This window comes from Miscanthus floridulus, chromosome 1 (genome assembly GCF_019320115.1).
Source record: "Miscanthus floridulus cultivar M001 chromosome 1, ASM1932011v1, whole genome shotgun sequence".
NCBI lineage: Eukaryota > Viridiplantae > Streptophyta > Magnoliopsida > Poales > Poaceae > Miscanthus > Miscanthus floridulus.
The window spans coordinates 59,019,745-59,043,894 of record NC_089580.1 but is presented as its reverse complement, the minus strand read 5'-3'; the positions used below and the strand labels follow the sequence as shown (position 1 = coordinate 59,043,894).

The following is a 24,150-nucleotide window of genomic DNA, read 5'->3' as shown; positions in this document are numbered from 1 at the left end:
TTCCGATCAAGATCGTATTTCATTTTAACTTCTGCATGATCTCACTTTCGAGCTTTGAAATCAACACTAGTCTCATTTTCTGCCTTCACCGAGTCCTCTGGCTCAGTAGGACACGGAGAGGTAGGTGCTAAATCATTCTCGGACAGTGCAAGTGCGAGCTCATACTTCTCCCGCCATACTATGTAATTGCCCCCTTCAAGAGGCGGAATATGCGAGATAAAAGTCATTGGGTTGAGTCTGAAAAACAGTGTCAAAGAAGAAAACATAACAAAATAATTGCATGCCTTAATTTAATGTTGGTCAAAATTAAAACATACAACTTCTTCTATATTAATTCTACATCACCGTTGGGCAGAAAATAGAATTAATGCATAAACTCATAAATCAAGCATTTATAATATTGCTATCAACAACTTTGGTCAGAAAATAGCAAAATCATAAATTTACTGAAAATTATAACTACTCTTCAAAATTAAATCCTCCCATTGGTTCGAATTTAATTAGAAGATAACCAACTTTAACTTTGCAGCGGAAACATAAATAAATAATAATTATCTACTTTTCAAAGCATTTTCATATTCATATCTACTTTCTCGAAAAAGGTAACACGTTGGTGCAATTTTACTAGAAATTTTAAACCTTCAAAATTCATTCGAATCTGCTTCTAAAAATAAATAAACTTCAAACGTCAGTTGTTGTTCATTTTGGCCTGGCCTGCAGCAGCAGTAAGCAGCCCAGCAGCAACAGTGCGTGGCCCGGCAGCAGCGGCGGCTCGCACGCACGCGCTCGCGTCGCCTCCCCCGCGCCCAGGCTGCAACTTGGGCCTAGGCTAGGAAAGTGTCTCCCTGCCTGGTCCGATTCTAGTCCGACGCGCCCTCAGCCGTCCATCTAGATCCGACGGCCAGGCGTTGTTTCCGGGAGATAAAAAAAACCCCGTGGCGTGGGCGCCCTAAACCCTAACTCATTCTCGCCTTCCTCCCGTTTCCTCTCCTCAGCGCAGCCGGAAGAGGAAGAGAGAGAGAAACACAGTGGCGCTGCCACCGGTCCCCTCGCTGGCGCGCGCGCTCGCTATAGGCTGAGTGCGCCGCCGTCGAGCGGTCTGGGCGACGGTGCCCTCATCCCCCATACGCGCTGCGATGGGATTGGCCTTAACCCTAGATCTAGCCCTCTCTCCCCATCGCACCTGAGGTCAATGTAGGAGGTGGCTGCGCCGCTGTGGCACCCTTCGTCGGTGCTCGTGTGCGGTCGAAGCCATGTGCGGCGCCGTCAAGTGGCACCGCGGTGGTGCTCTTTTGCGCCCTGTGCTCTTGAGTGCGATGCCGTAGAGCGCCGGTGAGCCGGCGGCTCTCTCAGCGGGCGCTGTCTTCCCGCACGACTGTGGTACCGCCAGCGGTGAGGAAGATTCCTAGGTAGGTCTCTCCCTTCGCCATCCTTTCATTTTTAGGGTAGGGTTAGGGTTAGGGTTTGAGTACTGTTCTTCTTCCCTAAGCTATCTATGTGGGTTAGGGTTAGGGTTCGAGTTCCTTTTCAAAACCAAGACCCTTTCTTACTCCTTTTCTTCACCCGATTTGGGTTTAGGGTTCGATGAACCCTCTGCTTAGATCCGAAATGAATCTATCACCTCCTTCTAAATGCTGCTACTCGGTTTTCTACTCCGATAGGCTAGATCTACACCTAGTTAGGCATTTGATACCATTGATAGAAATATTACAGGACCTTAGCCGTAGATCTAGCGGGTACATCTTACTATAAGCATGATGAACAAACCCTAGAACCTGAACTACGAGATCTAGGTGGAGAAGAAGGGAGAGGGGCAGTGGTCTCTGACTGTCGGAGGGTTTGGTGGAGCTGCTGGAGCCGTCCATCACGTCGGTGATGTTGCCGGAGGGCGTCGGGTGATGTAGCGGTCGTAGGAGTGTTCCAGCAGTGGCGCGGTGTCTCGGTGATGAAGTCCGGTGACGCAGTCCGGTGGCGGTGAGGCAATGGAGCTTTCCGTCACTGGCTGCGCACCCTCTAGATCGGATTAGGGTTATGTCGGTGGGGTGACTGTGGCTGCTCACGGTGAACCTCGTGAAAAGAGTCGGCGGCCCCCACCTGTCTTTATAACGCAGTGTGACGGGGGCCCACCAACCATGTAGGGTTGGGCGCCCTCGATCAGGGCACGGATCCAAAGGCCCAATTAGCCGTGGTTGGAGATCATCTAGCATCTATATATTTCATACCTTATCGTAGTGTTGCATGTTGAATCGGACCAATGAAGAGCTTCATTCATACATATTGGTGCTAGGAACCTACATTTATTCATTGGGGGCCGGCCTTGGCCCGGGGGGCCATCAACATGCATGGAACTCATGCTAGCTTCTTCTAATGGATCAAAGCCAACATAAAACCATGTACATGCATGCACCATGTCTACCTGATATCTTCGTCGATAAGAAGTTAGAGCTGGAAAGACAGTGCATTGGATTTGTGTTTCTATCTTGGCCTTCTTGCGGCGCGCCCAGGCTTGTCGTTACAAGATCTACTAGCAAAGGTAAAAACAAACTCCGTAGAGGCAAGCATGAGCTCATTTATCTCGGAGAGGATCTGTGCAATGATAGACCGCTGCATCACACGCTTTTCCCATAGCTGAATGAGCTCCAAGCAATCAGTGACTTGTTTGGCTAACGGATGCCGCGCTCGCGTTGAGCTGACAGGCACCACAGGACGCAGGCGGATGAGTCGAGAGAGTCCAGAAATTTTGGGTCCGGGAGCGGGCAGAAGACAAACTGATCCACAATCTAACAGTCCATGTCATTGCCTGATCTGACGGTTAATGGGTTAGTGGGCGACGTTGCTTGATCCGTTGGCCCGTTCTTGGTTTGCAGCATTCCACTTGAATCAGGCGTGGATTCGAATGATGCGTGGCCAGGTAAAGAGCTGAAGACGTGGGCACACGTGGCAGGATGAGACGCCAGATTCAATGGTGCAAGATTCGTCTATTAAAAGATAAGTCATATACTTCTACGAGTGTAATCTTGAGATTTTTTTGGAGTTTCCGTCAAAAGAATTATCGATCAAAGACTAATTATAATGACGCCGATTTTTACACTCTGTAATTATTTTTTTAATCACAACACGATGCATAAGCATAATTTAAGTACCTAAGCAAGATCAACTTTGGCACCTTACCTTCTAGTTATGTATATTGAAAAGACAGTTACAAACATACACTTGGACAAACAAAGCACAACATAAACACAGAGATCGAGCGCTCGAAGAGCCGCTACACCATGCCTTGTCTGTTGGATGTCCCCCCCCCCCCCCCCCCCCCCCCCCTCTTTTCTCTTTTTTTTCTTTCATCTTTCTTTTTCTTTCTTTTTTCGATAGTGTCCTCGTGAATAGTTATACCCAAAAGTTGTCAAAAAAATATATTTGAAAAGTTGTACTCTTTCTTTTTTTTCACAGTGTCCTCGTGAAAAGTGTCTGTTATAAAAGTCGTACTAAAATTACAGTGAAAAAAAATGACTATAAACTTATTCAAAAAGTTGCGCAGAGAGTTGTCAAAAAGTTGTAGAAAAATAGCAGTAGAAGAAGTTTGTATGTAAAACTTGTCCGAAAAGTTGTATGAAAAGTGCACAAAAAAAAGATGTATGGAAAGTTATGAAAAGTTGTTTGAAAAGTTATATGAAAAGTTTAGCAGGAAAAAAAAATTGTTCCAAAACTTTTCATAAAAGTTACAAATGTTCATTCACCTTGTTAACCTGTTTCCTCCCTCTCGAGTTTTGCCCTAGGGAGCCGTCTCCGCCCCCCGTTGGTCCTCCTCCCTTCCCCCTCCAGCATCTCGCTGGAGGCCAGAGGGAGCGATGATCCATCGTTTTGATAAGTTTTTCCAGTTGATCGAGTCCTTCAGGGTTAGGGTCTCTTCGTGCCAAGTTTCTTGGTAGTGAAGATTTATCCCCTCCTCCTCCTTCCCGATGATGGCGAGGGAGTAGGATGGTTTTGGTTTTTCCATGGCGGCTCTGATGAAGATAAGGGCGACAACTGCGGCGTCAACAACTTCCTCAGCATGAGGACATGGAGACATAGGTTTCCGAGCTGTGACATCAAGGTGGAGATGATGTTGCCGCCATGAAATTAATAATTTTCTCCGGTCTCTTCTCTGTTTTGTTGTGGATCGATCTAACCACAATGAAGGACCAGTGAGAATAAGTCTGCCACCTCAAGCCAATTACTGGTATTGAGTTGTGAAGATTCAGATCAATCTTCCTGATTCTTCGGTGTAGAAAGAAGGAAGACACAAGAAAGAAGAAGCTTCTCAACTCCACCTGTAGGAATATTGGCCATCGTTCGTTGGGCATCTGTTCTTAGGCCTTTTGTCGAATGTTTGTCTGTGTGGTCATCCATACGATCATCATACAAGTTTGAGATTGAGATTTGGAGCTACAAAAAACGTGGGTACAATGTAGATGAAATTAGTTTCTGGATATACGTATTATATTCCAGAATGCTTATAATATGATGTACTCAGCTATAATATAATATAATTCTTTCTTCGTCTAAAAAACTTTTCATAAAAGTTGTCCTGAAAAAATTTCTACAAAAGTTTTTGTATGACTTTCCAAAAAAGGAAAAGCATAGGAAATAATTTTTTTCTGAAAACGGAAATTTGGAGGGGACAGAGGAGGCTGATTACAGAAATCGCATACGCGCGAATCAGTAGGCCCCACATAAACATGCACTTGCCACCCGGCCCCTTGGTTAGTTGAAATAATAATAGTAATCATACGCTTTCCCGATGAATGTGGTGGCATGGTGATGTGGCACTGTGGCAATAACGGCACCGCCGATGGCGAGCGCATGGTGTAAACTTCATCCTAAAAATCTGTTAATTTTTTTTTACAAATTTTCCTCTCTCCAAACAATCGTATCTCTTTCCTTCACTTCTTCGTGACTTCATGCCACTGTCGAGATTGGGCTACACGAGTCATTGTTTCCTTTCCATCTCTTACATGTGCTCCCCCGTCTTCCGTACTGGCTTATCTCGTTGGAGTTGTCTTCCATATATAATAACCACTCCACCACGACTTCTCCGCAACTACCCTTGCCACTACACCACAACACCGCTTCACTGTCAGACATCTGACGCTAAAAATTATATTTGGCGATGGATGATCTGACGCTAAAGATAACTCAGAGACCATCTGACGCTAAATCCTCATTTAGCGATTTGTTGTCTGTCGCTATAGATGTCCATATTTAGCGTTAGCCCGTCTGTCGCTAAAACTAGATATAGCGTTGATCAGTCTGACGCTAAAAAAAATGGGCCCCACGCCCAGCTCGTGCGCAAATTTTTGCCTGGCCCACGGCAAACGCACGCAGCCCCGGCCGCCTTATCCCATTGCTCGGCCATCGCTCCCCATCCACCCGCATCTATCTCTCCCTCACGACCTCCTCCCAGCAGACTGACGCCGGCGTCGGCGCCCCTGCTCTTCCGTTCCCAACGCGAGCTCTCCCTCCCTCCCTTCTCTGGCGCTGAGGTCACCCTGCTCCCTAGACGGGCCACGGTGGCGCGGGTCAGGCATAGTGCACGAGCTCATAGCCGCCAACCAGAACCCTAGCCGTCGGCCGATGGGGTGGCCGCCCTTCTTCTCCCCTGGCCAGATTGACGACGGGGTGGCCGCCCTTCTTCTCCCCCGACCGAATCTACTACGGGATGGCCGCCCTTCTTCTCCTCTAGCCGGATCCACGGCGAGTCGGCTGCCCTTCTCCTCCGGCAAGATCCACGACAGCACACCACCGCTCCGGCCACCTTCTCTTCCCTTGCTGTTGTGTGAAAGCTAGCACCCGAACCCTAACTTAAGATATTTTGCAGATCTGAGGAGGAGGAGGCCGGGGAGAAGAACCGGAAGTCACAGCTCACCCGATTGATTCCTTGCTGCAGCATCCCTCCCTCAAGCAGGACAGCAGGTACCTGATTGATTCCTCTACTCTGTAATTTTCTACTTGCTTCTGGTGTCTTCTCTCGAGCAGGACAATAGCATGCGTTTATATTTGTTTTGCTTAAGCGTATCTTGGAAATTATAATTTGATGTGACTAGCATATCATAATTTTGTAGGTTGAAATGTTTCTCTAGTTTTTTATGCCATGTGGTTTAAAAAAAAGAATTCAGGCCTTACCAGGGCATATTACACTGCATATCATGCATGTGCTATGTGTATGAATGATACAGTGGACGTGCTATGTGTTTCAATGTTGTGATATACATGCATGTGCTATGCTTCTCAGCTGAGGTGGCATGAGAAGATAGTGCACACATTCCAGTTTCCACATTTTTTGTGGATTTCTTCTCATCCATATTTTGTTTGATATTCAGTTCATTTGAATTATTCGTGTACCAGAGACTGTGTTATAGTTAAAAATTAAGAGTGGCTTTTGCCACAGAATATTCTTTTATTTGAAGCACACTTTGATGTTATTTTTCAAGCTTAGTGTTATTCTCCATGGCCTCAATCAGTCTGAATGTTAGGACTTATTATGCTGAATTGAACATATATCAACAAAAATTGGATGATTGATAATTTATTTTAGTTAGTTTTATCCTTCAAGTCTTCAACTATCTACATAAAGTGGTTGGCAACAAGTGTTAAGCTATCAGAAATGTAACTTTACAAATGATCTTTAGTGTTGGTTGAATTTGCCCTGGTATTCTATTGGAAGTGATAAGTCAAAACCTGATTCTTTTTGGACATGTTTGATGTACAGCCAGATGAATCTCCGGTTCAAAAACAAAAAAAGAAGAAAATGAGAACATGCTTGTCTTTGTCCTTCCTTTGGTTTCAATTTCATTGTTCTTTTCGTGTGGCATTCAAAGACAGTTTGCCTGTGCTCGCATTTTCTGCGAACTGCAAGGCATTATTACATACTCAACTGCAAACTGAGTGTTGCATTTTCTGCGAACTGCAAGGCATTGTTTATTAAAACTAATGAAATCCATTCTGTCATTTAACCTGTAGTTTGTTAGGTACAAGCTTGTTATTTTTCCAGATTATTCTACTGCCTACGTGATCGGATTGCATGCCCAGATATTGAAAGACACCTGTTACGTGTTAACTGCAAAGCGCAGGATATGGGGTGATCAAGGTCAGGCTGCACTGGAGAAGGCTAGCATATGCTTGCTTAACTGTGGTCCTACTGGAACAGAAGCGTTGAAGAACCTCGTGCTTGGAGGAATAGGAAGTGTGACTGTTGTTGATGGCTCCAAAGTTGAAGCATCTGATCTGGGGAACAATTTTCTGTGTAATTTCTTCGCTTTGTGATTCCACCTGTTCTTCTGAATTCATCCCCACGAAATTGATGGAACTCATATTCTGGGACCTTAAATTTGCATGCAGTGGATGAAGGATGTTTGGGGCAACCAAGAGCTAAATCTATATGTTCTTTCCTACAAGAGCTGATTAAAGGTGAAATCGATTTAGTTTGACTCCCAACACTTTTATTTAGCAATTGGTCTCAGCCACTCTGCACATCTGCTAACTTTGATTCAACTATTTTCTTGCCATCATATATGAGAGCACTATCCTCCATTTGTTTATTATTGTGACTGTGCTTTGTTATAACTATAATTCAAAAAGAGAACTCTTTCGTACATATGTCTGCTGGTTACTCAGTAGCCGTCCAGTGGTGCACAAGTGCTGCTTCTGGCAAAGGAAAATTGTGATTCAAAAAATGGTTTGGTTTTGTAAGGTCAATTCTTACTCTTTATTATCACTGTACATTTTGTTAGATTCACTAGACTGCTCGTCAGCTATGCCCACCTCCACTACATCAATTCTTACATTTTCACTATTTTGCTCAAGTCCTACGGAATCTGTTCATTTTGCCTGTTAGCTCAGTTTACTTCTTTTCTTTCATAGTTCAGTTCACCAGGTAGCAGGTAGGAACAGTTGTTTTCTTTGCATTCTGCTTACAAAGTATCACTCCTTCAGAGATTGTGCAATGGATAGAAGGTAAAAGTAGTGGTAATTTCCTTTCTTCTATTTGCACGTGTTAGCAGATCAAGATGATCCAGATGAACTGCATGATCCTGACTCTGATATGGAAGTGGATGATCACAAGGCTGTGGACGAGACAGCGAGGTCTCTCTCTCCCTCCCTCCCTCTCTAGCCCCTTCCCTCTCTGAGTGACTGTACTCATTATGTTTTGGGTTTTATTTTTCATCCTGATGTGTGGCCCTCGTCAATTTTTGTAGGAGGAGCATTCTAGGTATAAAAGTCGAGAGAATTTGGTGAAAATGAGATCAAAGGGCAGGTATTTTCATTTTCTTTTGCACTTCTGTTTGCTCGACTAATGTGATTATCTGCTGACATTCTTATTGATCTTGTATTTTGCAGGATGGTGGCAGAGTTGCATCTGACCATAGAGGACTGGAACCCATGGCAGAAGACATTGGTTCCTCGAAGCAAGCTCCTATAAGTGCCTAATTACATGGTTAAAGATAGACTAGTCAAAAGAAATTGGAATGGATGTCCACATTGTTACTTTTGTAATCATAACGTTCAACATATATTTCTTACTTATATGTTATTTGCTAGTAATTCTATTTGTCATCTAGTTAAAATTGCCATAGACCATGCTCAATGCAGCCTAATTACACATTATGCAGCTCCAATCAAAGATATAAATCCATCTAGGTTTGTCCTAAGTGAAACACATACTCTCTCTCTCAAACTTGTAAGGCCGTCCCCTTCATCTATAAAAGAGGATGCGCTCTCTCCTAAAAGGACAGTCATTCCAACTCTCTCTCTGCTAGCTTTAGACATTCTGAGCACTCGAACAGCTCCACGGCTCTAGAACTCTAAAGCTACATAGAGCATATGTTCCAATACTCAGCACACGTAGGAGCTCCCGTCACTCTTGGTCCTTCAGTCCAGAGTCCGACCGGACCTCTAACACCCTCATCTTATTCACACTCGTTTGTAACCCCACAGCAAACTTCGAGCACCTAGGCTCAGGAATAAAGTCACCGACCGACTCAAAATAGATGTATGGCACGTTGCCTGAACCAGTATAAATCCTGTGTCATTGAGTGCTAGGCCACATCCGATCAGAACGTACGGTAAAACTATAAATATTTACTTGTTGGTCACTTTTCGCACCGACAGATATGATGCGATTTTATTGCCCAAGCAATAGATAGCCTCCACCGCGCTCTCCTCCTAGATGCTGCGAGGTAAGAAATTTGGAGAAAAAGACAGATAGAGGCAATGTCACTAATGTCATTTCATATGCCAAAATAATGAAAAAATAAATAAAACATATCAGAAATAGAAAATATGAAGAAGTCAAGCGATATAATGTTTCGAATGTAGCGCAAATTTCTCAAATTCAGCTGTACATTCTAAAATCGACTGAGTTTTTATTGTGTAGAAAAGGTCGTTAATCAGCTCCACGAGTCGAAAGCGATTTTCTTTGGTCATTTGGAACCCTTCGGTCCACATATGATCTGTGGCCTCCTGGTTGGTCCACATATGATCTGTGGCCTCCTGGTTGGGTCTGGGATGGAAGGACCTCGATCCGCCTTACATCACATTTCACGTGTGTTAGAGCATCTCCAAGAGTACCCAATATTTTTTTCTAAAAACATAAAGTTTTATAACCCCTAAAAATATATCGGAAGGAATAAAGAAGACTATCTTCAAGAGTTTCTAATAACCTATCTCTAATCTAATAATAAAGAGACAAAACTTCTACTTTTTTTACTAGTATAATGCCCGTGCTAACGCTACGGATTTTTCTTGAGAATGTCTCTTAAAACAATAAAATTATTTTTGCATAGTCTAATGTAAAAACAATTGTACTTGAGTCTACGTATAATTTTCTAATATTATGACCATCTAAGTTACATTTTGCCTAACTCCTTAATCATCTCTTGAAGATATTCAGGGATGTTATCGAAACATTCGTTTGCACGACTCTCCAAAACGTCTGCCAAGAATTCCATCCTTAGTGAAGTTGAGAGCTGTGCATGGTATATAGATTAACAATAAGTTACTGTTTTTCTATGTAGTGTACAATATATAGCTAGAGACTATATATGCTTACATTGTTGATCGGTGGCAATCTTTTGCCGTCCCAGAACTTCATAAAATTGTATATAAGAAAGCCTCCCAGTTTCCTGGACAAGATCAATTGTTTATTTGATGTAAATAAATGAAATAATTTTTTTGTGATATAACAGGTGAAATATATTACAACTGGTTACCAGTATTTATTATGTGTAACCTTTGTTACACATGTAGGGTATTCTTTCTTCCAGTCATAAATATTGCCGTTCCACTTAGAATTTGATAGCCCCATGGCGAGACTGAACATTCTAGCCATTGTGTGGAACGTAGGTATATAAGCCATTGTTTGATCATAACCCTTGAAACATGGACCATCTTGAAGGGGGTCCATAATGTGCACGGTTTTGTTTTCCATGTCCATTATGAATAAAATGTACAGTCCGCTTTGATAATATGGTATTAGAATCTAAAAACAAACATAGAGAATATAAGTGCTAAACAAAATAAATTAATTTTATACAGTATTACACATAACATAACTTACGTTGTTACAATCTTTAATTTTGTAATCCATGTCTGGCCAACACTCAAGTACTTTTCTCAATTTCCCGCGGTATTCGTTGTCAATTCTGCCACAACATCGTGGATCTCATCCAAACCCAGTTATTTCCTGAGGATTGTGCAAAAATATATTTTAATTAATTATACAATTATTGTAAGTCTTTGATAAACAATAAATTTATATATCAACTTACAACAAACTTGAGGTCCATGAAGTGGAATTTTTGTTTCTTACCAACCATATGTTGGTTGGACGCTGCCATCCGAATAGCCATATTTAAGCATTCATGATCCATCTCTAGATCCTCATCTAAAATATTTTTAATCTTGACAGGATTCAAAGAAATTAGGTACGGTCGTGTACTTCGTACCCACTCTTTGCTATAAAACAAGGTTAATCCACAAATTACTTTTTGTATGAATTCTAGAACAGATAACTAAAATATCTAAATTAGAACAAAACAGTTTACTATAGAATGACTTACTGAAGTAAAGTTTTGTCGCTGGCGATGAATTGGATGTTTGTGCATATTGCGGCCAATATTTGTTCCCTACTTTTCCACTTTATTGCACGTGTCAACTTAATTTCACCCGACATTATTATATCCAGCTCATCGAGCTCTGTGACATCACCATCTAGCTCATTGTGGGTCTCTGACTGTTGCCCATGATCCGGTAACCCTCTTGCTTCATTTAACGGGGAGTTATACAAGATCGCAGGTAGTTTGAACCTGAAGTTACTTATATCTTCCTGAAAATTTGAGCAAGTTCTGATATATATTAACCAATCCAAAAGAAATGATTACGTTTAGAAATAAACTCTTATAGAATTACATGGGTGACATGGTCAGATAAAGCAGTTCCAGTCCAATATTCCATATAATTAATCAGCCATAATCCACAACTACAACTGAGCATATATTCCAAAAAATGAATAAAATATGAGTTTTTGAGGTACTGTTGTTGGTTGTGCAATTGTATATACACGAAATGGAAAGATAGTTTACCCATCTTTTTGCATTTGTTCGGTAATCTTATGTTTAATCTCCCAAGATGACACTTCGATACCGTGTAGCCATTTAGTTTGGTTTAGTAGTTTAGATTTCAGTGCATGCTTTATTAGTCTTTCCATTCTTATTAACTGGAATGACCAAAACACCAAGGTTAACTAAGAAAGAGATAATGAAGAATTTTAAAGAAGTTTGTATATCAATTGTTAAGCCATACCATATATCTGAGATCTTTCCAATTTGTCATATTTTGTCCGAAGAAATCCAAAACATGTATTTCACCTTCATTTGCATTCACGACCGCCAGGTACCAGTGAAAATTTGTAATGTTGATAGGAAGGAAGACCTGCAGTAATAGACATTTATCTAAACTATTTCCTTACATTTGAAAGGGTATAAAATTAGCATATGTGAAATCTTACCATATCAGCATTTAAATAATTTTGTACCCTTGTTTCAACCATGTCCTCATTTATCCAGCTCTTTTTCATCTCATCTTCCTCTCCTTCTTGTTGTAGTAATTGAGAGAACCACGTATTCTCCAAGTAAACATCTCCACCTTCTCTATGTAGTAGGTGTTCTTCGTGCCGCATCAATTGGATATAAAGACTCATGACCTACAAGTTTTTATTTTGTCATTTCAAGATTGGCAGATATTTCCCATGGACATTAGTTAATGCTGAAGCAAGTGTTAAACATGCTTACCGCGCCTTTGACTTGCTCATTCCCAAGAAAAAGACAATCCATGTCATCTCTTGCTCCCCAACAATCATCGATTCTGACAAGCAAATGCTTTTTACTTTTTCCTTTCATATATTCAATTACCTCAACATCTTGTTGCGTACACGCATAATCTAGAGAGGTATTATTTTTTATTAATAATTAATTAATTCCCAAATTTAAAGACATATAGGTTTAAATTGATGGTGGATCACCTTGAGGCATGACTTGTACATTGTTTGCTTTCTTTGGCTTATTATACGGAGGCAACACCATCATCTCACTAAGAACATGTATTGGATTTTTATTGGCTTCTAGCCGTGGCGTTTGTACATCATTATCTTTGTACTGTACTTCATTTCCATCCTTTATAATGATCTGCATATGCAATATATAATATCAGTTTTATACGTCATTCTTTTACATTTAGTATGCAATGAGCCATACGGGCAGAAAATATGAGAGGATATTTGAGTTGCTTGAGAGATTGTTACGTACGTCATCCTCGTGTGCACGCTTCCGCTTCTTGTATCCGTCTTTGGTTTGGACATCTTCATCAGTATAGCCCCGCTCTGGTAGGTGTACTTCTGCAAATATTTTTAAAATAAGTACAGTAACATAGCTATAAATAAATGCCTTATATATATTTTATTAAAAAATTGCATGAGGTTGTTGTGCTAATCTTACTCACCGGAAGTAGGCAATGGATCAGTGTGGATTGTACATGGCCCTCTACTTCCTGGAACATAATTACCATTTCTGTGTAGCCAATCCGTGGGCTCTATGGACTCATCAGTGTCCACTATGGTTTTAGTCTCCAAAACATCATCTTCACAATTACGAGCGAGAGTAATTATATCAGCATCGTCTTTGTTTTGCATTTGTTGGGTAGAGGCCTTGATTCTTGCATCACTCTCTATAAACTTTTTAATGTCTTCTGTATCCAGATGAGCAAAGAATAATTAAACAATGATTATTGTAACTGTGGATAACTGTGGTCTAAAGAGCATTGAAATAGTCTGTATCCATCTATTTCACCTGGTGTATCCATTTCTTGGTTAGAGGCTGATCGCAATTCCTCCTCTTTAACTATCTGATAATTGCCAACAGGTTCGGTTCTTGCCTCAGTCTCTATATCTTTTTTAGTTTCTTCTGTATCCAGTAGAGCAAATCATAAATTATTTTAATTTTGGAAACCAAATTTATGATTTTGGAATATGATTAATAATGAAAGATAGTCTAAGCTGACTAATATAGTCTACGCTGATGAAATATTCTGTGTATCCATCTATTTCACCTGGTGTATCCACTTTTTGGTTAGAGGCTGATTGCAATTCCTCCTCTGCAGATATCTGATAATTCCCAACAGGTTCGGTTGTTGCCTCAGTCTCTATATCTTTTTTAGTATCTTCTATATCCAGATGAGCAAAGCATAAATTAATTTAATATTGGAAACCAAATTTATGATTCTGGAAGATGAGTAAAAATGAAATATTATAGTCTAAACAGACTAAAAGTAGTAATCACACATAGTTCAAATACAATGAAATATAGTACACGCTGACTAAAAAATAGTAATCAAACATAGTTTATTTTATGATGCAAAATTAAAGTAATAATCATAGCATTGATTGAACCTACAGGTTCAAAGATTACATATGGAATTCACCTGAGTCGACGGGCACGGATGTTGGTTCTTCAGGTGCTACCTCACGTGTGAAAAGTTTGGACTAACAACTACCTCAGGCTCCTCCACTGGTTTGTCAACTAAGTCATGATCATGCTCCATTTTCTCGCGCCTGTGACTCCAAAAGAATATGACGATCAGCATACAATACCATTAATCAAGGTTCAGGACCTCTGTTTTGCACAGCAGGAAGGCGAGAGAGTGGGGACCATACCTTGCTTATTGGCACGTCCTTCTGGACAGAGACGGGTCCAACGATGCGTGGACCGCGGCGAGTAGGGCGCAGCTGCGGTCGTCAAGGACTTTTTTGTAGAGTTGATGGTCGCCGCCAGCCGAGAAGTCAAGGTCGTCGTCGTGCTGTTCGTGGCTTCCTCGATGTCATACGTGCGAGGACTCTAGGCCGGTGGCGCGCCGTTCGCTGCTAGCGGTGGGCAGGGCTCGTGTGGGCGATGGGTCGAGAGGTAATGGTGGCGCGTATGGCGGGCGAGGATGCACCGTTGTTGCGGCCGCGGCTAGGGCAAGCGAGGACTCTAGGTGGAGGTCTTTTAAGATGCGATGATCGTGAGCGCTTCAACAAAGGCCGAGAGGCCCAATAGAAGAGAGCCCGTTAGGGATGGTGGCCATGAGTTTGGTGCCTGCGCTGGAGCTGGGCGCGTGGTCCGTACCCAGAACAGGAGCTCGCGTTGACGACGGCGGCTGTGGCAGCTGGAATGGCTGGGCGAGGTTGCGGTGCACTGGACAGCATCATCGCTGGCGTGGCCGTGCTAAGTGAGGTCGAGTCCTGTGTCGCCGGTGCATGGTCGATGAGGCCGATGGCAGGGCGAGACCAGAGCTCAGGGCTGGAGTCTTGCTTCTGGGCGGGGGTCGAGGAGCTCCACTCCGAGATGGCCGACGACATTGCGTTAAACTTGAGCATGATGCACATGGCTACGGTATAACTATGCACGTTTGGGCAAGGTTTTGTTTCTGGGGAGCACGTCTTTCTCCTCTGAGTTGTATGTCAATGTCCACAATTATTATTTCAAGAGTTACATGTTTCAAGTTGGCCAAATTGGTAACTGTTGGTGCATATATTTCGAGAGAGAGATATGTTTCAAGCGGACAAAATTTTGCCGGTATATTATTAGTGCTTAACTTAATAACAAATGGCTGGACTAATGGCTCCTGTCTCTCACTCTCTCTTGCGCGTATGATGATTATTAAAACTGAAACTATGCATTGGCACATATTGAAACTGTGCACTATGCATCTCTGAATGTAACTTAATATCTCAATACTGTGATTTCTAAATATAACTGAATCTCTGAATCTCTACTAAGAAGGCTAGGATTTCTGAAACTCTGAATATAACTAAAACTGTGCACCATGCATCTATATAACTGCAAGAAGGCTAGGATTAAAACTATAAGAAGTCTGAATGTCCCTGGCACCATGTATAGATATGCCTGATTGCAAAAATTCCCTCCTCGTGGGTCATCAGCCTCCACTCTTGCCTTTCCGTCTGTTGTCAGACCAGCTACAAGAACCGGCCTTTCCTTGGGTTTCCTCATAGACACTCCAGAAGAACCTGAAAGTTTTGAAGCAAGCAATTTCCTCATCAATTGCTGATCGACTACCAAGCAATTCAAGCACTACTACATAGTAACGTGTAATCAGTAGGTGCAGCTCGTACACATATATAAGAGACATGGTCGTTGGATTTATTGTGAAGCACTATGGAGTTATGATATGTATCTATCATAGGATCTACCAAATCACTCCAACTGGCGGCTTTCGCTATAAAATGCTGCAGCAAGTTTGCACTCACTATTGTGTTAACTGAATCTGTTAGACAACAGGGCATAATGTCGTGTTAACTGAAACTGGAAGCAAACATGGCACAATATATATATATATATATATATATATATATATATATATATATATATATATATATATTCAAATAATTGATTTGATGGAAGAGGATGAGAAAGATTATTGGATGGTTGAATCTGTCTTATTCGATGGCAAAAAAAATTGAAGTCTACCATCTAGAACAAGTTATATGCTGTCTTTAAATTATCATCTAAACCTCCGAGGTCTACTTCATTAAGTGACCCCATCCAAATAAGCTTAGCAGTGCATACCACAGCCATCTATGAGCAAGTTAAGATTGCAAGTTTCTTGCCTGTTGTCGCACCTGCTACAGGAACTGGCCTGTCCCGTTTCTTCACAGTGAAATGAACCTAAAAGTTTGGAAATCAAATGTTGTATATAAGAGACAAATAGGACTCTGATGCTAAAAAGAAAAGAATCAAGCATACGAGCAGCAATATTTATTCTTACGAGGACTTATAAAATTGTCTAAGTATACACACCGTCAATCACCAATTTAGGACGTCTCTGTAAACTATATTCTTGGTGCTCTTTCCTGTAGCATCCAAGTCATCTTTTGGCTTTGCCAAAATTCTTGTTGTTGATCTTGACAGCCCCCTTGATAAACCAACATAAAGCTGTCCATGCGAAAATACCGGTTCTGGAAGGTAGATCCCAACATTAGGGATGGTCTGTCCCTGTGACTTGTTGATGGTCATGGCAAAACTTAACCTCACTGGGAATTGTTTTCTCTTAAACTTAAAAGGCAGAGAAATATCATCCGAGGGAGACAATGGTAGCCTTGGTATGAAAACTCTTTTCCCCACATGCTGTCCACCAACGATCTCAGCATCAATTGCGTTGTCTTGCAATGCTCTGACCATAAGCCTTGTACCATTGCACAACCCATTGTTAGGATCAAGATTGCGGAGAAGAATCACATGACAGTTGATTTTTAGCTTCAGCTCATGCGGGGGAGGCCATTTGGAGTTATTGAGTTCAAAAAATCAATAGGGAAGTGATTCTGAGGATCGTCAACAATAGTGTCAAAGTTGTGGTAAACCTTTTCCTCACCTGGAAACCGTCCAATCATCATTGCGTTCAGCCTATCAACATGTTCATTTTTGGTCGATAGAATGGCCCATCTGCTCATATAGGCGGCTGATGTTGCATGCTCTTCAAGTGATAGGAACACAGAGGAAATGAGTCTGTTGACTGCGACATCCGTGTCAGTATATACAATCACAATGTCATCAGGGAGTCGAACATAATCATCTCCAATCGTTTCCTTGGTTCTATTTCCAATTCGTAGTAGGTACTCAGAGAACCAAGGGTCTGATTGTGCTCTCATGTTTTGTGACAATCGTATCTTCCTTATTTTATCCCACAAATAGGATCTTTGCAAGGTAGCATCAGTTACATGTGCCCTTGTCCCACGTGGCACCACAGGAAGGACCTGTCTAAAGTCTCCACCAAATACCATGACCTTTCCTCCAAATGGCAAAGCACATTCCATGATATCCTGTAGGGACCTATCTAGTGTCTCGACGCACTGACGCTTGGTCATGGCAACTTCATCCCAAATAATCAAAGATGCCCTATGAAGCAATTCTGCAGTGCCACTTTGCTTTGTAAAGTTGCACATGGTGTTGTCCCCAATTTTAATTGGAATTTTAAACCTGGAGTGTGCAGTGCGTCCTCTGGGCAATATTGATGCTGCTATACCAGATGTGGCAGTTGCGATGGCTATTAATCCTTTGGAGCGAACTCTAGCAAGCAAGGCCTTGTATAGGAACGTCTTTCCTGTGCCTCTCGGACCATCAACAAAAAAACTTGGCTCTTTTTGGCAAAGACATGCTGAATGATTTCATCAAACCCTGCTCTCTGCTCCTTGTTAAGAGAATCAAAAATATCTAGGTGTTCCTGGTCAATAGAGACATTCTGCTCCTCTCTAACCTCTTTCATCATGTCAATGGAGGTTGGACCCATATCGCAAATAGGTGGCAGACCAAAATCTCTGATATCTTTGCCCATCGAGTGAAGCATATCCCGTATGTCCCTGAGCACCATTTGCTCCACTGTCGATGTGTTGGTGTTGTCCTGGCTAAAGTCTTCACCTAACGCATCCTTATGCTTGTCCCATAATCCACGTATGTTAGTGGCCTCACCGAACACAAGAATGGTAGCAAACAACCTCCGCAAGGCACACGGCATTTGGAAAGTGGTGGCCTCAGTCAAGCAGTCATCAATTGATCTATCTGTCTCGATAAGCCCTCTTTTCTCACATGCCTCCCTAAAAGTAGAGTATGTTACACCAGCCACTGTTCTCAAATCCTCAAACGATGTTGTACCTCTCACATGATTTAGTAGTACTCTTAGGAAGTATCTCTCACCTTCAGTAGGGTTAGCATAGACAATCCGCCCTATCTGTGCTGACGCTTGTTTTCTTCCTTGCCACACTTTTTTCCCTGTGATCCATCGATAGTGTTCCGGAAATTCTCTATATAATATTTTCCTTGCTGCCCTTTCTTCACGGTTTTTACTAAAATGTTCCGTGAGTGTTGTCCTGTTAGAACCCAGGCGACTCACAACATCCTCCAGGTTTTCATCATCTTTATATGTCACAGACTGCATATTTGGCAAATGTAGCTGGAGCTGCAATACTGAAGGATAAACTCCAAACATCGGGAATCCAAATATACTGTGCACAACTTCTAGTGGAGATATGTACCTAGCATTCCTATACTGCTTTATCTCATTGATGACCCCATCATCTCTATCATCTTGGTCTGCATTTACCAAGAATGATGCTTGGTTGTGGCCTTTATATATGTACTTAAACAGATACTTCACTGCTTTAATGCTTGAGCATGCCTCAACATTTATGTGACAGTTGTATCTAAAGAGCAGACCGGGGTTATATGGCACAACCCACCTGTTATCTAACTCTGCTCTCTTGATCCTAACTCGACGTCCGTCATCTCTTCTCTGGTAGGTTGGATATGAGTCCTTTCCTTGTTGGGTTGCCTCACAGAACTGTCTAAGGTACTGAAAGCGACACTCTCCATTCACCATGCATGCACAATATTTGTTTAGCACCCCACATGGGCCATGTAGCATATGGCGAATAACCAGATCATGCAACTCTGGATATTTATCCTTGTCTGGTATCTCAGCTGAAACAACTCGATCATATGCATCTGGGGTTGTCAACTTACTCCCTGATTTCATGATCAACAAGAAATGTTCATGTGGCAGACCCCTTTTTTGGAACTCGGTAACATGAACATATGCAGCAACTTCACCAAAGTACTTCCTCTTGATTATGAGTTCTTTTAGGTCCCGCAACTTTGCCCTATATACTCTTGCAACCAGTTCTGGCCTATCTTGTGGATCCTGCCCCAGTTCGAGATTGCTTGTTATCTCTTCCCAGTACGGATTGCATGTCATGGTGATGAAGTAATCAGGCTTGCCAAAACGCTGCACAATAGCCATTGCATTAAGGAATCTTTGCTGCATGCCTCGATCGCATCCAGGGAATGATCTTGGCAGCACAATTCTCTTGCCAACCTTAGAACCGTGCATCTCTCCCACAGATATAACATCAACCAGTCCCTATAATACATTTAAGCACTTAATTTTAGCTTTATGTAGTAGCAAGCATGCAAAGATCGTAAAAAACAATTACAAACAATAGATTATGAGTGTTTACCTGGTATAGCTCGGCCCGTATTAGTTTTTGGTTATCAGGATTAGAGTACCAATCTAGCCTCATAGACTCAATCTTTATATACATATCCACAGCCCACTGTTGGAAAAGACGTCCTCCGAATAATAAAATATTAAAAATTCCCCTTTTGACTTGCAACTTGAAGCAGTAGTATTCTCGTGCAGTTACATATTTTGCAGATTGTGCTGCATCAGCAACTCCACCTAGGACGTCACCTTCTTGTACTTCATTGTTGCCATCTTCCACTGGATTCTCATTATTATTATCAGCTGGGAAATAGATAAAATATTAGAACATTTTATAATATGGTACTATAGCATCAAATCATTAGTATAGCAGTAAGTATTATAGGAAAAAATATTATTACTAAGAGATAATACCATGATTACCACCGGACGTCCCTTCATCTCTACTCTCTGGCCATTGATTATTAGTAGAAGCCGTGGTTGCAGATGGTGGAGTGAATGGACTCCCACTGTACGGCATATATTTGTTCCATCCTGTCTCCCCTCGTGGGTTATATACAGGATAAGCTAAGGCGTCATAACAACCATGCCATGCCCGGATATACTGCGGACGACGATCAGTCTTTCCATATACAACCACACTTCTATCAAAACATCTTTGTGGATCGTTCCCATCCATCCAAATAGCAGCAACTTGGGATGCAGTTGGGGCATTGTACCTTCTTTGGTCAGGCGTGATATTTGTATTGAGTTCAATCCGGTACTCATCCAAGTTTGGAAAATCCCCATTTCTCCTAAAAGTCTGAACATATGGGTTATCTTGCAAGATTGCTAGGATAGTCCGAATGATGTTGATATCAAGATCAGGGGATCTTTTGACTCTATGTGATAAGGCCTCATCTTCTGTATCATAAAAGTAGAGCTGCAAATGCCGAGCACCGCGGCCACCTAGCACCAGGTGGTCAAGACGGTGGTACAGCCCACCATGAACTCGAAATGTATAAACACCGGTCCCTACTGGACTTTTATACCTGTCATCAGTGGTAACCCCTAGACTTGCAAAGGAGAAATGTGAGTTGATATAACGTATATGTTTCCTGAAATATTTTGCATCATCGTGCACTTGACTTGTGAACAACCTTTTGAGCTCTGCAGGAACATCTGGTATATGTATCTGTACTTTTCCTTTTCTACAACAAAACCCGGGTGTCTCACCCTGAAACCTCATCGCACCACAATAACTGCAGTCAGGGACCTTTCTCAATTTATGTCGTTCTGGCAGGTTCTGGTAGATGTAATCATATGGATCATCATGTGTCACACTGTTTGTAGCTGGACCCTCTAGAAGCACGCGATATGACTCATAATCATGACCTGTGTAGACATTGCAGTAATTATTTTCATTTAATATATAAACATGCCAAAGTGAAGCTAGACTTGTAACCAGGCATACATATTGTTGTCACAGTACCTTGCGCATGTTGGTGAATGACTCCATCATCGTATAAGTTTTCATTCTACAATCCATGGCCGGCGTCTATGGCATCTTCATCACCGTCCCAACCATCATGCATTGGTTCAAATAGTTCACGGTCAAATTCTTCTTCATTGTGTAGTTCAGGTAAATGAAGTTATGCAAATATTTTAAAAATAAGTATGCTAACATATATTTAAATTATATTTTATTGAAAAAAGCATGACGTTGTTGTGCTCGCTTGACTCACCGGAAGTAGGCAATGGGCCAGGAGGGACCGTACATGTGCCTCTAGCTCGTGGAACGTAATTATCATTTCGGTGTAGCCACTCTGTGGGATCTGCTAACTCATCATCTTCCAATATAGTTGGTAAGCCAGTTCCAAAAGCTGCACCTTGACATAGCAGGGACAACAGTTAATGATGTATCAGTTGGTTGAGAAAATGCACAATTTGAACAGTTATTATATCTCACCAGCTGGTGAAGACGTCGGCAATGTTTGGGACACAGCAGAGGTGGGGCTATTATTTTGCATTGCAGCTTTCCTTCGTGCTCGGTATTCATGTTGTTTCCTATTAGCTTCCTCCCTTTGTTGATCGGTCATTTCAGCTCTTCGTTTGCGTGCACGTGCATTCCTTGCTTCCCTCCTAGCATCGGCACTGTCCGTAGGTCTCGTCTCTGGAGACAAAGGCACATGTTAAAGTCAATATATATAGATGGGGTGTGTAGACATAAAAAGTGTGTTTCCTTTACAAAATAACCATCACTTATACCTAGGTCATTATCGCTTATGTCCATAGACAGCGTACTGACTCTTGTGTTCGCCGTGCCTACGCCAACATCTCTACTATTTGTTTCCATATCTCCGTTGGAAAATATATTTGGCGTGTTTTCATTCTGTGGGTCGGCAGTTTCGTCAAGTCCTATGATTGGGTGGCACAAAATGGTTGACCTCTACTTAATCAAAACAGGTTATGGTGTAATAATAAGTGTCAAAAAATAGAAAGAGATTAAATACCTATGGACGATGCTGAAGTTAACGGCACCGTCTCACGCAAAGCAGCGGAAGTGCTACTATTCTGGGTTGCATGTTTCTTCCGTTCTTGGTACTCACGTTGTTTCCGATTGATCTCGTCCCTTTGTTCCATGGACATATCAGCTCGACGTTTCCGTTGCTGCATATTCCTTTGCTCCCTCCTCCGCGATTCCTCATCTAAAAATATGAAAACGTCCTTCCAGTAAATAGTGAAAAATATGAAAAGGTTTGCATACGAAAATATTTTAAGCATACCTATGACATTGGTGATATCACCTAGTGGTTCGCGTGTATATGTCGGCGTAATCATTTGGCTGACGTTGGTGATATCACTTAGTGGTTCACGTGTATATGTTGGCGTAATCATTTGGCTTTGCGCTCCGCGCGTATCTCTCGGAGTAGACATTTTGCTCTGACCGTCGCGTGGATCTCCCGGTGTAGACATCGCCTCTTCCCTATGTACACAATTATTATTATCTCCGCTTAAATTAACATTAACATGGACACAAAATTACCTTGAACTCTTATGCAGTGGTAGCTACGATGGTGTACCCAGGCGTGTAGTACAGGTGATCTCCAAGTCGTTTTAGCAGTGAAACCAATCACCACCGAGCATCCAGAACCTAGAGACAAGCAGGATTAGGTACAACCTCTGGCGACAAGCAGGATTAGGTGTTGTCAACCAGAAGCTACAATGTTAAGGATAAAATGTCACATATAGGTATAGCAATCATTCGATGTTATGATTCATTAGATTTGGGAGGCTCAGTCACACCAAACAAACACAATAGTCATGAGATGACATGATAGTGCAGATAAACATATTGGAGCTATAGCTTTAGCTTCCCAGTGTACACCCATGAAACAGAATCATGTTTTCACAATGGTTTGGCTTCACAGGTGCATCAAGTTTTAAGCTTTGAAACTATGTAGTGCCAAAGTTTACGCAAAGCATTAATCAATTCATTGTCACTGGCTCTAGATTTGAAGAAAGGCAAGGCAAACCTAAGCCCAGGCATGCAGGCATTCAAATAAACCCTAGCCTTCACAGAAATAAAAAAAAGGAAGTCAAGGCAAACCTTCAAGTGCGTGAGGTCTCAGGCTTTGTCTGTGGAGGTGGGGGCACTGGCCACGCGCATGATCTCCGTGGAGCTTTTGGAGTCAACGTCGCGGACGGCACTCGATGTAGATCACGATGGAGGGACGTGTCACCGCCGCTGATCATACATCGCGGAATTGCCGTTGCTGGTTGCCGTGATCAGGATCCCGGTCGTCCTCCGTCGTGGACAGAAATAAAAAAAAGGAAGGCAAGGCAAACCTTCAAGTGCGTGAGGTCTCAGGCTTTGTCCGTGGAGGTGGGGGCACTGGCCACGCGCATGATCTCCGTGGAGCTTTCGGAGTCGACGTCGCGGACAGCACTCGATGTAGATGACTGATGGAGGGACGTGTCGCCGCCGCTGATCGTATGTCGTGGAATCGCCGTTGCTGGTTGCCGTGATCAGGATCCCGGTCGTCCTCCGTCGTGGACGGAAATAAAAAAAGGACGGCAAGGCAAACCTTCAAGTGCGTGAGGTCTCAGGCTTTGTCCGTGGAGGTGGGGGCACTAGCCACGTGCATGATCTCCGTGGAGCCTTCGGAGTCGACGTCGTGGACGGCACTCGATGTAGATCACGATGGAGGGACGTGTCGCCACCGCTAATCGTACGTCGTGGAATCGCCGTTGCTGGTAGCCGTGATTAGGATCCCGGTCGTCCTTCGTCGTGGACTGCTAGCACGGGCATGTCGCGGAATCACCGTTGCTGGTTGCCGTGATGGATGGGCGGGCGTCGGGCTTCCTTTTTTTCGTCGATGATGGACGGGCGGGCTCGCGCGGAAGGGAATTTTTTATTTCTTTTTTCGTCGATACGGACGGCGTTTGTTTCCTTTTATACGGACGGGAGCGTTGAAGCCTCCGTGATGAGTCTCAAGTTTTCAATTATAGTGTGAACAAGTTTGGACTAACAACTACCTCAGGCTCCTCCACTGGTTTGTCAACTAAGTCACGATCATGCTCCATTTTCTCGCA

General features: G+C 42.5%; 1 protein-coding gene, 1 long non-coding RNA gene and 1 pseudogene across 2 annotated transcripts; all 3 read right to left on the bottom strand.

Annotated features, from left to right (window-relative positions):
- Positions 1 to 9,881: 9,881 nt before the first annotated feature.
- On the bottom strand, positions 9,882 to 12,082 carry LOC136457414 (uncharacterized; annotated as a pseudogene).
- A 20-nt stretch (positions 12,083 to 12,102) lies between these two features.
- On the bottom strand, positions 12,103 to 12,909 carry LOC136484789 (uncharacterized). The gene is made up of 4 exons (XR_010766219.1): positions 12,837 to 12,909; positions 12,554 to 12,716; positions 12,324 to 12,472; positions 12,103 to 12,235 (listed from the first exon to the last, which is right to left on the bottom strand). It is a non-coding gene; the product is annotated as an uncharacterized lncRNA (long non-coding RNA).
- Positions 12,910 to 16,388: 3,479 nt separating this feature from the next.
- Positions 16,389 to 22,530, bottom strand: LOC136457407 (uncharacterized). Its single transcript, XM_066457438.1, has 9 exons — positions 22,341 to 22,530; positions 22,068 to 22,262; positions 21,823 to 21,972; positions 21,524 to 21,727; positions 19,990 to 20,949; positions 19,778 to 19,878; positions 19,592 to 19,687; positions 17,756 to 19,494; positions 16,389 to 16,767 (listed from the first exon to the last, which is right to left on the bottom strand). The coding sequence occupies exons 1-9, from the start codon at positions 22,528 to 22,530 to the stop codon at positions 16,389 to 16,391; spliced, it is 4,014 nt and encodes a 1,337-aa protein (XP_066313535.1).
- Between the last annotated feature and the right edge of the window lie 1,620 nt (positions 22,531 to 24,150).